The 13909-nt window shown below is 36.1% G+C and overlaps 1 protein-coding gene and 1 long non-coding RNA gene across 2 annotated transcripts in view; one reads left to right on the top strand and one right to left on the bottom strand.

Annotated features, from left to right (window-relative positions):
- The window catches only part of LOC134805973 (uncharacterized), a 300557-nt gene that overhangs the window by 114644 nt on the left and 172004 nt on the right, over positions 1 to 13909 (bottom strand). The gene's annotated exons all lie outside the window — the stretch shown is intronic.
- Positions 11923 to 13884, top strand: LOC134805977 (uncharacterized). Its single transcript, XM_063779151.1, has one exon. It carries the CDS (start codon positions 11935 to 11937, stop codon positions 13210 to 13212), a length of 1278 nt encoding a protein of 425 aa, XP_063635221.1. The 5' UTR covers positions 11923 to 11934; the 3' UTR covers positions 13213 to 13884.

Here is a 13909-nt window from a genome sequence, read left to right as displayed (position 1 = left end):
GTCGTGTTGGTATTGTTATTCCTATTTTGAGATTAAAACTAGTTAGTAAATTTTTAAGATCTACTGAGTGTTTGGTTCTTTTTAAGATGTCTATGTTAAAATCACCACAAATAATGATTTTTTTGTGGTTGTAACAAATTTTTTTTAGAATGATATTCATTGTATCAAAGAAAATTTTGAAGTCTAAAGCATTGTTGTTTGGTACCCTATAAATGCATAAGATTATAATATTGTGATCTGTAAGCTCTATAGCCGAACATTCAAAGACATTTGAAATTGATTTAGAGCAGATGTCATTTAGTACTACAAATTTATGCGGGTTTTTTACTAAAATGCAAGAGCCACCGTTCCTATTTCCTCTTGAGAAACAAGCCGCGAGTTTAAAGTTTGGAATTGATAACTGAATTTCGTCACCTAATTTCATATTATGCTCCGTTATACAGATTATATCTATCGCGGTATTAGACATCATAAATTCATGCAGGTGTACACTTAGTAAATCAGCCTTATTTACAAGTCCATTTATATTTTGGTGTAATACAAAAATGCTGTCAATCACGAAATAAATCACTTGTGTGCGCGTTCATGGGAGTTAGCACGTTCGCAGAAAGTTGCCCACACGTTGAGTTTTGAACGTCTATTGGGGTTTGCACGTTGTCTAAACTCTGCACGGTCTCTGTAGTATTTTTGCCTGCAGCCGGTGTAGGTGTTTTATGGGTTTCCAGAAAGTGTTCCTTCCCATCAATGTACAGCTTGTTGTTGCGTATTATTGCATACTTCCCTTCTTGCCGAGCAGTTTTCAGACATTCTCGTAAATGAAAACGTCGTTCCAGCCCTTCCTTATTTAATATCTCCGCAACTGAATATCCTGAGTATCTAAACGAGTGTGAATTATTTAGAATATATTTTTTCATACGATTACTAATTAATTCGATAATAAGGGGGCGCCGGCTCCCCTTTTTTCCAGTTCGTTTGACCGACTCTATGTAACCGTTTATATCAATGTTTAATATGTCTCTGAACATGTAACTAAATTCGCACGATAATTTCCTCTTCTGTTTCTCTGTAATATTCATCTAGGCCGTATAATATTATTTTTTTCTCATTGCTGTCATTAATAGGTGATGATGAGGTGTTAGTATTAGAGTTCACCAGGTTTTTTATGTCTCTTAGCTCTATTTTTAAGTTGTGTTTTTCGGTTTCTAATGATTCAATTTTTTCTTGCATCTTTTTTATTTGTTCCTCAAATTTTTTTTGTGTAGATATAATTGAATCATTAGTTAAAGTAAAATCAGCTTTAATTTTCCCAACGGCTAATGTTATTTCAGCTTGAATTGTCGTAGTAAGGTGGTTTACAATTTTGTCATAATTTGTTTTAAGTTTCGAATCTAAAAGAGTGCTAATTTGATCAATTGTGATTAGTTCTCGGTCTGAACTTGTCTTCCTGTGCTGTTGCAATCCTAACGTTTCCCCGAGCACGCTCTTGTCTGTATCATCATTGAGTAAGTCATCAATGGACATGTCCGTGGCATCAAACATCGCTTCCGATGATTTGCGAACCGGTGTATTGTCGTTTCTTCGTCTAAGCGTAACATTAACACAATATGGACACCGCCACGCACGTTTAAGCTCCTCGTTCATACTTCCGTATGTTTCTATTGTCATCCCAAGACACCGATAGTGACAATTTTTCTTGCATGTACGACATTCGAGTCTTTCATAGTCATTCATAATTCTAGCGGGGCACGCAAAACAATCCATTTTCCAATTAGGTATTTTTAAATAGTGTAGCAAAAAGTCAATAATGCTGATTGGCTCTCGAAAAAGCCGAGAATTACCGAGTTCAAAAGAAATGAGCCAATAGTAGGGCGAATTAGATTCCGATCGTTGCCGAAATTTCACGAATGGTCCTACTTGAAGTTGTTGCGTACCGTCCTTGATATCTATTGGGTCACGAATTCACCCGAAAAGAACCGAAGTTTTTCTTGACGCTGATTGGCTACCGGAGATGACCGATTCTTTTCTCGACGCTGATTGGTTCCGAGTATCAGCCGACAATATCCGAAATACGGCGATCGCACTAATTGGTCTCCGAACACATCCGAAATAATCCGAGCGTTGTGTTGACTCTGATTGGTCAACGAATCCTGCCGAAGTGAAATGCGCACACTATTGGGCACCGAGTCCTCTCGAAACTGGCCGAAGTTGAACGAGCACCGTCGCGTGCGCACACAGATATTAATGTGTGCGTAAATTTTAAATAACGAATCTTCATAATAAGCAAACTATTTCTTTGATTTTTACATCTTGTCCACTGATTTTTAAGGCTTTTATGTCACAGAACAATAATAATGTCTTATTAAGTTATTTAACACAAGTTCCTTATATGTCACTTATCTATATCATCGGTTACTTAATTGTTTTTACAAGACACAGAGAACGTACGTCTTCCTTGCACTAGCGACACACACACCAGACACGGAGCTTGTAATTAGCATACAGATACAGAAGATTCGTCCATTAACCTATGTATTTTAAGCAGTAAGCATAACGAAATTAACGAATAAAATAATATAAAACTAGTGGCTCTGTGAGTTGTAGACCTCGCGAGCATAGCTTTTGACGACCGGTCTGGCCTAGTGGATAGTGACCCTGTCTGCTAAGCCGATGGTCCTGGGTTCGAATCCCAGTAAGGGCATTTATTTGTGTGATGAACACTAATATTTGTTCCTGAGTCATGGTTGTTTTCTATGTATATAAGTATGTATTTATCTATACAAGTATGTATATCGTCGCCTAGTACCCATAGTACAAGCTTTGCTTAGTTTGGGGCTAGGTTTGATCTGTGTAAGATGTCCCCTAATATTTATTTATTTATTTATAGCTTATTGGGACCGTGCACGATGACAGTGCCACACAGCGGTTTGATTAATCAACAATACAAAATTTTAAATTTATTCAATAAAAAAAAAAGTTTGAATTAAAAGGAAAAAAATACATAAAGATTTGTCTTACTGGGGATCGAACCCAGACATTCTGTGTGCAAACTGCAAACAAAAAAAGGGAATACATATTTGCCAAATGCGCCATGATACATAGTTCTTAGCTAAGTTGACGAAATTCGGCTACTCATTCTCGAGTAAAAACAAAATATTATCTAAATACCGCCTAAACCAGCAATACAATTTTTCTCCATTTCCTGCCATTTACTATGTAAATATATTTCAAAAAGAAAATACTCTTATGATATCGATACGACTATTTGTTTAAGCGCGAGGTATCACGACTCCTCCATTTTTAAAACGGCCATAGTCGTTTTCCATAGTAAGTTGGCCCTTAATCCAATTTGATTCGGGGTTTTTTTGTGAGAACACTATTTAAAAAAATTAAGCAAATCGCTTGAATATATCCCGATAAACAATACATTAAAAAACAGAAAAAATCATAACTCAAAAACTGTCACTAGGATGTTGATACTCAGCAAAAATATCCTTCACCATAAGAGGTACTCACAAAAAAGACCCGAATCAAATTGGATAAAGGGTCAACTTACTATGGAAAACCGACTATGGCCTTTTTAAAAATGGAGGAGTCGTGATACCTCGCGCTTAAACAAATAGTCGTATCGATATCATAAGAGTATTTTCTTTTTGAAACATATGTATTTACATAGTAAATGGCAGGAAATGGAGAAAAATTGTATTGCTGGTTTAGGCGGTATTTAGATAATATTTAGTTTTTACTCGAGAATGAGTAGCGGAATTTCGTCAGCTTAGCTAAGAACTATCATGGCGCATTTTGCAAACATTCCCTTTTTTTGTTTGCACACAGAAAGTCTGGGTTCGATCCCCAGTAAGACAAATCTTTATGTATTTTTTTTCCTTTTAATTCGATTTTTTTATTTTTTTTTATTTTGAATAAATTTAAAATTTTGTATTCTTGATTAATCAAACCGCTGTGTGGCGCTGTCATCGTGCATGGTCTCAATAAGCTATGCTCGCGAGGTCTACAGCTCACAGAGCCACTAGTTTTATTTTATTTTATTCGTTAATTTCGTTATGCTTACTGCCTAAAATACATAGGTTAATGGACGAATCTTCTGTATCTGTATGCTAATTACAAGCTCCGTCAAATCAATAATTTTAAAACCAGCGCCACCTCATAGGTGATTCGTGAACTATTTGTCTTACTCGTATTGTACCGGACCGTAGTAGACCGTCGTCGCAGGTTTGATCGTATTACCGATAGATGGCAATAGATTGAGGTGCACTGCGGCGGCTGCGGTCTGGCCTGGCAAGCTAGCACCATGCCCCTAGATGGCGCGCGGTTCGTAAACTGAGACGGCGTTCGAACCTAGGCTGTACTGATAATTCCGCTACTCGATGCTAGATGTCGACTGCGAAAATAATAGTCGTTTTGGTACTAAAACTGATGTATAGAGTGAGCACTTTATTTTTTCTACTATCAAAGACATATGTAACTTCGTATAAGACGAATAAAGTCTAAGGAAAAAACGTGCCTCGAAATTCAAGTAAAAGTCATTCTCGAATAGATGCCGCACACACCTTTAGCCTATCCTCGGCTAGATGGCGTGACGACACCGTTTCATATTTAACAATTTTAATACATAGATATCAGTGAATGAACATGGATCAAAATGATATAAAAATAATAAAATCATTTATCAATATACATATATACATTTTTTGATAACTTTATACGTTTTCATTTTGAGTTTTAGTCGTGTGTCGATAGATGGCAGTAAATTCACAGTGACTACAAAATTTACAATGACAGGACCCCTCTATACTATCTATTCTTTTTGCTACTATGTAGCTTGCATAATAAGTAAAAAATACCTGACAAGTTAGAGTCGGACTCGCCCACCGAGGGTTACGTACTTTTTAGTATTTGTTGTTATAGCGGCAACAGAAATAAATCATCTGTGAAAATTTTAACTGCCTAGCTATCACGGTTCATGAGATACAGCCTGGTGACAGACGGACGGACGGACGGACAGCAGAGTCTTAGTAATAGGGTCCCGTTTTTACCCTTTACTGAGACCCTATTACTATGTCTCCGCTGTCCGGCCGTCCGTCCGTCCGTCCGTCTGTCACCAGGCTGTATCTTATGAACCGTGATAGCTAGGTAGCAGTGTTGGGCGTAATTAATTACTCGTGTAATTTAATTACAAATTTAATTACATTGTAATAAAATTGTTTGTAATTTAATTACATAAAATTTAATAACATGTAATTAAATTTTCTGTGTATTTTGCAATTGTAATTACATTAATTAGTAATTAAATTACTCAATTACTTTTAATTTGTTTTAATAATCTATATACATATATATAAATGCAAGTGTCCTGACTGACTGATTCATCAACGCAGAGCCGAAACTACAAAAGATAGAAAGTTGTAATTTGCACACTAGATTACATTTATAAAGTGTACAAGAGATAAGAAGCGATTTCGAGAAATTCAACCCCTATGGGAGTTAAAAAGGGGATGAAATTTTGTATGGGGTTCAAGTTTTATTTTAAGCTAGGAATTTGAAACTTCGTAAAAAGATATAAGTATTATTAAATTACAAGAAAAGTAATTTCAGCGTTGTGTAAAATTCATCCCATTTGAATCCACTACAAATCCTTTGAAACTTCTTAGAAAGGCGTAATAGCTGATCCGCAAAAGAAGTAATTGCAACATTTTTGGAAATTCAATCCAACCCAACCCTTTTGGGGGTTAAAAGGGGGATGAAAGTTTGTCTTGCGGTGCAAATTTTATTTTAAGCTAGGAACTTGAAACATTGCAAAAAGGTATTAAATTAAAATACAAGAAAACTAATTTCAGCGTTTTTGAAAATTCATCCCCTAAGGTGGTGAAAACGGGGTTGAAAGTTTGTATGGATATCATTTTTTTTTCAAACGCGGGACTTGAATCTTTGTATTTGGGGATATTAATTAAAAACAGGAAAAGTAATTATAGCGTTTCGTATAATTCACCCCCAAACTGTGTTAAAAAGGGGTTGAAAGTTTGTATCCATTACAAATGCTTTGAAACTTTTTAAAAAGGCGTAATAGCTGATTACAAAAGAAGTGATTGCAACGTTTTTGGAAATTCAACCCCTAAGTGGGTTAAAAAATGGAGGACAGTTCGTCTTGGGGTGCAAATTTTATTTTAGGCTAGGAACTTGAAACTTTGCAAAAAGGTATTAAATTAAAATACAAGAAAACTAATTTCAGCGTTTTTGAAAATTCATGCCCTAAGGTGGTGAAAAAGGGGTTGAAATTTTGTATGGGTAACAAATTTTTTTTTCGCATGCGGGACTTGTATTTGGGGATATTATTAAATGACAGGAAAAATGATTTCAGCGTTTTGTAACATTTTTCCCCTAACCGGGTTATAAAGGGGTTGAAAGTTTGAATCCATTACAAATGCTTTGAAACTTCTTAGAAAGGCGTAATAGCTGCTTGCAAAAAAAAAAAAGTTATTGCATCGTTTTTGGAACTTCTACCCCTAAGGGGGTTAAAAGGGGGGATGAAAGTTCGTCTTGGGGTGCAAATTTTATTTTAAGCTAGGAACTTGAAACTTTGCAAAAAGATATGAAATTAAATTACAAGAAAACTCATTTCAGCGTTTTTGAAAATTCATCCCTTAACGTGGTGCAAAAGGAGTTGAAAGTTTGTATGAATATCTAACATTTTTGTTTCAAGCTTTCAAGCTAGAAACTTCAAACTTGGTAAAAGGTCATTAACATTATATTAAAAGTTTGTATTATAAAGTTTGCATCGATGAAAATTATAGGTACTCAATCGGCTGTCCCATACCAAAACCTAGTAACTGCTGCAGACCAAATTTTACAGGAGAGCGTAAAAACATAAAAAGTGTCAGCCTCAAAAAAAATCTTAATTTTATGTAATTTTTTGAATGTAAATAGGTACATTATCAACCATTGTATGTACTAACATTCATATATCAATATATATTACATATTTTGCACGTTTTATGCTCCTTACTAGGTTTGAAAATGTAAGTACCGATAGTAGTGTCTTACATAATCCAGCTCAAAAACCTAGTAAGTGCTCTTAGTAGGTGTTAACTGCTTAATAGATAGGGCGAAAACTAGCGCAATAATCTATGTCTGAATCAACGCGTAAGCGTAGCTGCTGCTGTGGGGTGAATCAACTTTTTTTGTCACTCGTTGCCATAGTACGTTCTCCTGGGTCACTCTTAAAACCCTAGTTTTATGGTACTTAAAATAACCAAACATACATTTTTATGGATGTTACTCGTATATGCCGTACAAGCATAATTTTTGACACTGTTATTTATTTATCAATCATTCGGGTTCACCCCCTGATCACCGTCTATGAACTACCTAAATCAATTTATTTATTAATCAATCGGCCTCACCCTGACCACTATGAACTAAATCAATCCATGAGTTATTTACTGGAAGATCGTTCCAGAATGATCTTCTTGACTCTGGCATAAGGTTGATTAAGGTTAGTATACCATTATTCTTTTCATTCGTAATACCCCTAGGGCTTCTTATGCTATCAGGACAGGACATCACGACGGTACTAGGTGCCCCGAGCGCGGCCCCCGCGTAATGATTCCCAGTTCAAAAACCTAGTAAGGCGCTTATACCACACAGTCTCAGTCCCATACTAGGTTTTGTAATGGGATATATGACTTGCTGGATTTTACAATGGTAAACCGCCACTAGACATGCTACTTACTAGGTTTGGAGGTGTCCAAATCTCTGTCATTTATGCAGATTTTTGAGCCGGTGTCTTTGTAATCGGGTGAGGACTTACTAGGTGGGTCCAAATAACATAAAAAACTCATTTTGAGAAATTTGTCCCTTACTAGGTTTTGGTTTTTATAAACCATTTCCGGTAAAATTTGACCCCTCAATTCTCAGGTATATAAACATTTCAAGGAATATTTGTTAATAATAATATGTTACCAGTTCAAAAAGTAAGGAATGGTACTGTAATAATCGCAAAATTAAAATGAAGTAGGTACATATTTATAAACTACCTGTTGCCCGCGACTTCGTCCGCGTGGACTCTTATCTTGAACATTTTACATCTTGTCAAGGGGTCAAGGGGTCAAATTTTACCGGAAATGGTTTATAATAAGCTAAATACTATATTTTGTGAATTAGATATCCTTACGTTATTACCATCTATCGAGCAAATTAGGCACTACTTTGTTAGGACACCTATGGGGCTGTCCATAAATTACGTCATCGATTTTTGACGATTTTGGACCCCCCCCCCCCCCTATAATCATCCAAAAATCATGCATCAAATGACCCCAATTCCTCCTACTTCATGCTACCGTCATCCGATGTCCAGACCCCCCCCCCCCCTAATTTGAAATGACGTAATTTATGAATAGCCCCTATGTTAAAGTGACATCTTTGTTTGTTACTATTAAACTTAACTTCGCCATCTTGTTTGACACGGATGTCACGGATAGTGTAAAGGTAACTCACACAAACAAGCGTTGAGCTAAATTTTCTCAATATTTGACTGAATTTTTAAATAATATTATTGAATAACTGGTCATTATTTTTCAGTTGCCAATTCAAACGATCCATATTTCCCTGAATATCAAGGTTTAAAGTGCGGGAAATCAAGTTATTAAGAGAAAATCTGTCAATACAATTGTATGAAATTCGGATAAGGAGAACCACCTTAAATACGACAACCTGATAAGAAAACATAATCGAAGAGTTTGTATACTACATTGAAAAACACCGACTAAGTACAGAACTTACCACACACATTGCTAATTTTTGACAGGAAGTACCATTTGGAAAATGTTGATATTTAGGCAAGTAGTAGGCCAATGTCTGGCCTACAACTAGAAAAAAAAATTAGGGGTGTCACTACTTCACCACGACATAAAAAAATGTTTTATTTTTTTAAACTTTATTTTTCATTTTTTTTTATATGACAACTGTTATTTGTTTTTTGAGTATAGATGCATACCTAAATAAAGAACATTATTTAAAAAAATTAAGTAAATCTCTTGAATACATCCCGATAAACAATACATTAAAGAAACAAAATTAAAAAATAATAAGTCAAAAACTGTCACTAGTAGGATGTTGATACTCAGCAAAAATATCCTTCACCATAAGAGGTACTCACAAAAAAAACCCGAGTCAAATTGATTTAAGGGCCAACTTACTATGGGAAACCGACTATGGCCTTTCCAACAACCGGATCGACAAAAAAAACATTATTTACTCATAGAATCTGGTCACTAAATTTCACGAAAATCGGTTGAGAATTATGACCTGTAGAGGAGAACATCCGGACATACAAAAGCCAATACAAAAGCAAAATGCCCGAGTCAAAACGTAGACCTACGTTATGCTTCGGCCAATAAATACTCGTAGAGGTGGGCGCTGGCGGGTAAACACAGGGGCAATTCCCTAATCGACCCAAACTACCAGATATTTACCCGTATCCACCAAATGGCAAGTGAAATACAAATCGTACAATTGAATTTAGGTAGGTACATGGAAATAAGACGAATAAATATTTTATCAAAACTAAAAAATAGATTTGTTTAATTTTTAACCGACTTCCAAATCTCAAAGAAGGAGGTTATCAATTCGGTTGTATGTTTTTTATTCTTTATTTTTTTTTTGTTTGTTACTCCATAATACTCCATATCTCCGTCATTACTGGACCGATTTAAAAAAATTTTTTTTGATTGTATGTATATGCATACAGATTGGTCCCGTTTTTGTCAAAACCCAGTTCTGATGATGGGATCCATGAGGAAACGAGGGAACTCCTCAAATCTTAAAGGCATACATATAGTGATTTTTGAGTTTTTATCAACAAATTAAGCATATACATCCAAAAAAGTGACATTTGATGAAGTGGAACTGCTGATGATGATCAGAACGGAACTCTTCAACGACGCATAGGTCACGGTTGGCGATTTGTCCTCTTCGTTATGTTTGTTAAGCAAGTTAAGTTTTTAAGCCACATTTTTGTCAAGCTCGAGTTCTGATGATGGGATCCATGAGGAATCGAAGGGACTCCTCAAATCTTAAAGGCATGCGTACTTATAGAGATTTTTGTATTTACATCAGAAAAACAAACAGTTTCATTTAAAACTGTCGCATTTGATGGAGTGGAACTGCTGATGATGATCAGAACAGAACTCTTCAACGACGCATAGTTCAAGTTTGGCAATTTTTCCTCTTCGTTATGTTTGTTAAGTAAGTTAAGTTTTTAAGCCACATGTTTGTCAAGCTCGAGTTCTGATGATGGGATCCATAAGGAATCGAGGGAACTCCTCAAATATTAAAGGCATACGTATAGATTTTTTTGTATTTTCATCATAAAATCAAGCATTTACATTAAAAACTGTCGCATTTGATGAAGTGGAACTGCTGATGATCACCAGAACAGAACTCTTCAACGACGCATAGTACATGTTTGGTGATTTCGAATTTCGATTTTGACTTGGACTGCGACCCGGACTCGGACCCAGAACCGAACTCATAGCCGGATCCGGTTCAAAAAATCAAAATCAAAATATACTTTATTCATGTAGGCCTAGCAACAAGCTCTTATGAATCGTAATTAATCTTAATCTAATTATCAGAGCAATTTATTGATGTTAATATTATTACATAATAAGATTGGATTATTATACATATCAAATTTAACACTAAGAATTTCACAAAAGGATCATCAAACATCAAAAACATTGTATAAAAAAATACTAGTCTAGAATTTCTAGAATAAAATCTAAATGTCAAAAAAAAGCATAAGTAACAAAATAAGTAGATAGTATTACTTACATCAGAATATCCATTTCCTCATCAATAATCAAATATACCTAATTAATAAATAATCATTTCGAATAACAATTAATCCCACGTTGTATTATCATTCATGTAGTCTTGTGTGGTATAATAAGCTTTAGAAATAAGTTTACGCTTTACATAATTCTTAAATTTATTAATGGATAATTCAGTAATATGGTTTGGAAGTTTATTAGTGCGCGCGAGCGAGCGAGCGAAGCGGTCGCGTGTGTGCGTACCTACCTACGTGTTGCTATTCTTTTGTGCGTGCGACAGATATTGAATTACGAGTAAAATGTCATTGACGTCGAGAACTGTTAAGTATGCAAACTGCAATATAGTAATTAGTGAAGTGCTTTCATACATTCAAAATAAACACGATGTTATGGACAATGAGAGCTTAATTCGAATATGTTCAACGGCTTTCAAAGCGGAGGAGGTGGAGCTAGCAAAAAATCTGCTTTATGATACAATTAAAACGAGCAGGAAGAAGATATCGAGAAGAAGAGACGGTAAAATAAACAGGGATTTAGAGGACATTATCGTCGTTCTTAAGGAGGTTGACCCGGAATTATTACCCATTTTTGTTGCACGGGATCTCAGTAAGTTGCCGCCTGTATCATTCGATCATGTCGATGTGACTGCATTGCTTAAAGATATTATATGGCTGAAGACAGAGGTACAGAATATTAAGAGTACATATGCAACAACAAAACAGTTAGGGGCGTTTCTCAGAGATGACCTTCGGTGCCTGACTTCGGTGCCAAATATTTTTTTTAACTTATTTGATATGCGACTTTAATTCCTAAAATCTAGCCTTAGAATAAAAAATATTGGTAGTGGAGGCCTCCATTAGAACCTTATAGTTTTTAAGATATTTGAGATTGAAAAAACACCGAAATCATGTGCAGGCACTGAAATCAATTGGCGTCACCGAATTCAATAATGCATACACAAAAATCACATTTCAATTTTATATCTCAATCGTATTACATTTTAATCATATTTTTCATTCTTATTTGATTATAAGCGATGTAATACGTCAACGGCTATCTCGCCGACTCGCATGAGACGAAATTCGTAAAAATGGCGAATGTGCTTAAATGTAACACGTGTAATATCGTTATTAATGAACTGTTGTGCTACATACAGAATAAACTATCGGTAATAGATGACGACACTTTAGTGCGCCTTTGTAGAACGTCGTTTTCCAGCGAAGAGATAAAAAAATCAAAATGTTTATTGTTTGATTCTGTGTCGACCGATCATCGCAAAATATCGCGAAAAAACAGTGGCAAGGAGGTTCGAGACTTGGAGGACATTGTGGCACTACTACGATCAGTCGAAATAGATAAAGTGCCCGTGTTCGTTGCGCGTAAACTCGAGAACTTACCTCCAATAACGGTAGATCATTTAGACTGTACAAAACTGTTAAAAGATCTCGCAAAGATGCAAAATGACATTACGCTAATAAAATCTTCTTATGCTACAATAACTCAACTTGAGGAGCTACGTTTGGATTTAAATAATATGAAATATGCGTCAATACCGCAATCCCCCTTTAGCAAGGTGAATGCGAGGCGGGGAGCGTGGATGTATGACAGTGGCCCAATTGGGCTATCCCACTGTTCCACAAACTCAGAAAAAGAGAACTCTTCCTGCACGTCACAAGTATCTCCTACTATACCGCTAAATAATGATAATAAGATAAACAATAGGCAGTTATCTCCGAAGAAACAATCGCCACACAAAAATATTCAAGTAAAGTGTCACAATAACAACGAAATCGCAACATCGAATCCGTTATTATCCGTTGAGGTGAGTCATCCTCCCCTACCGGAGATTGCTGAACCGTGTGCGCAAGCGGCCAAGGAATGTGATACGGATACCCACTGCGCGGTGACAGACAACAACAGCTACCCGCGCGACGACAATAATAGTGAAAACGGTGAATGGATTACAAAGACCTATAAGCGTAATAAACCGAATTACCGTTATGCGGGAAAACGAGGCTTAGCCTGCGATGCGCAAAACAATGTTAAGTTTAGGGCGGCCGAGAGGAAAATACCGATTTTTATCTCAAATGTAAACAAAGATTGCCTTGAATCCGATATTATAAACTATGTCAAGGACAAAACACAGGAAACCATAATATTAGAAAAACTAAATATCCAAAAAAAATCCCATAATGCATTCAAGTTTTTCGTATTGGAAAGTAAAGAGTCACTTTTCCTGGATGCTAAAATATGGCCTAAGGGCATCATAGTATTTAAGAGATTTGTGCATTTTAGGCAAAGCACGGCGAACAGAAAGACATCTGTTGACGGCACACATAATAGCATTCATAATGGAAAAAACAAATAACCAAAAATGTATAAATAGTGCCAATGGATTGGTACAGTTAGTAAGCTTTAATTGTAAGAACGTAAAGCGGTCAGTGGATTCTATACGGCAATTATGTCAGTCTTCGGATGTCATTGCCTTGCAAGAAACCTGGTTGCGGCCTGACGATATACATTACTTAGCTGAGATAGACACAAGGTTTGGATATACTGGAACCTCAGCGATGGACACCACGGTTGGCATGATTCGTGGAAGACCGTATGGCGGTGTCGCGCTGATGTGGAATAAGAGTGTGTTTCCCAACGTTTCTATTGTGCAGTGTGATAACGCGCGCGTAAGTGCCATAAAAATTAACCTCCCTCGAGAATCGTTACTTGTGTTCAGTGTTTACATGCCTACGGATAAAATTATGAACTTAGTGGAATTTACGGATTGCCTTAGCCTGGTGAGTGCTACTATTATTAATGAGGATGTCCGTTTAGCATACATATTAGGAGACTTTAACGCTCATCCGGACGAATTATTTTATAACGAAATGATAAATTTTTGTTCCGAACAAAAGTGGACTTGTGCTGACATTGAAACGTTAGGATTGAGATCAAATACCTACAGTTTTATCAGCGAGGCTAACGGGTCTAGGCGGTGGCTAGACCACATTTTGACGACGGAATCTGCCACGAAAACAATTGTAAATGTTAGCTTTAGTTATGATGTAATA

This window comes from Cydia splendana, unplaced genomic scaffold (genome assembly GCF_910591565.1).
Source record: "Cydia splendana unplaced genomic scaffold, ilCydSple1.2 scaffold_96_ctg1, whole genome shotgun sequence".
In the NCBI taxonomy this organism is placed as follows: Eukaryota; Metazoa; Arthropoda; class Insecta; order Lepidoptera; family Tortricidae; genus Cydia; species Cydia splendana.
Note: the sequence above shows the minus strand (reverse complement) of the source record. Positions and strands in the feature narration are given on the sequence as shown.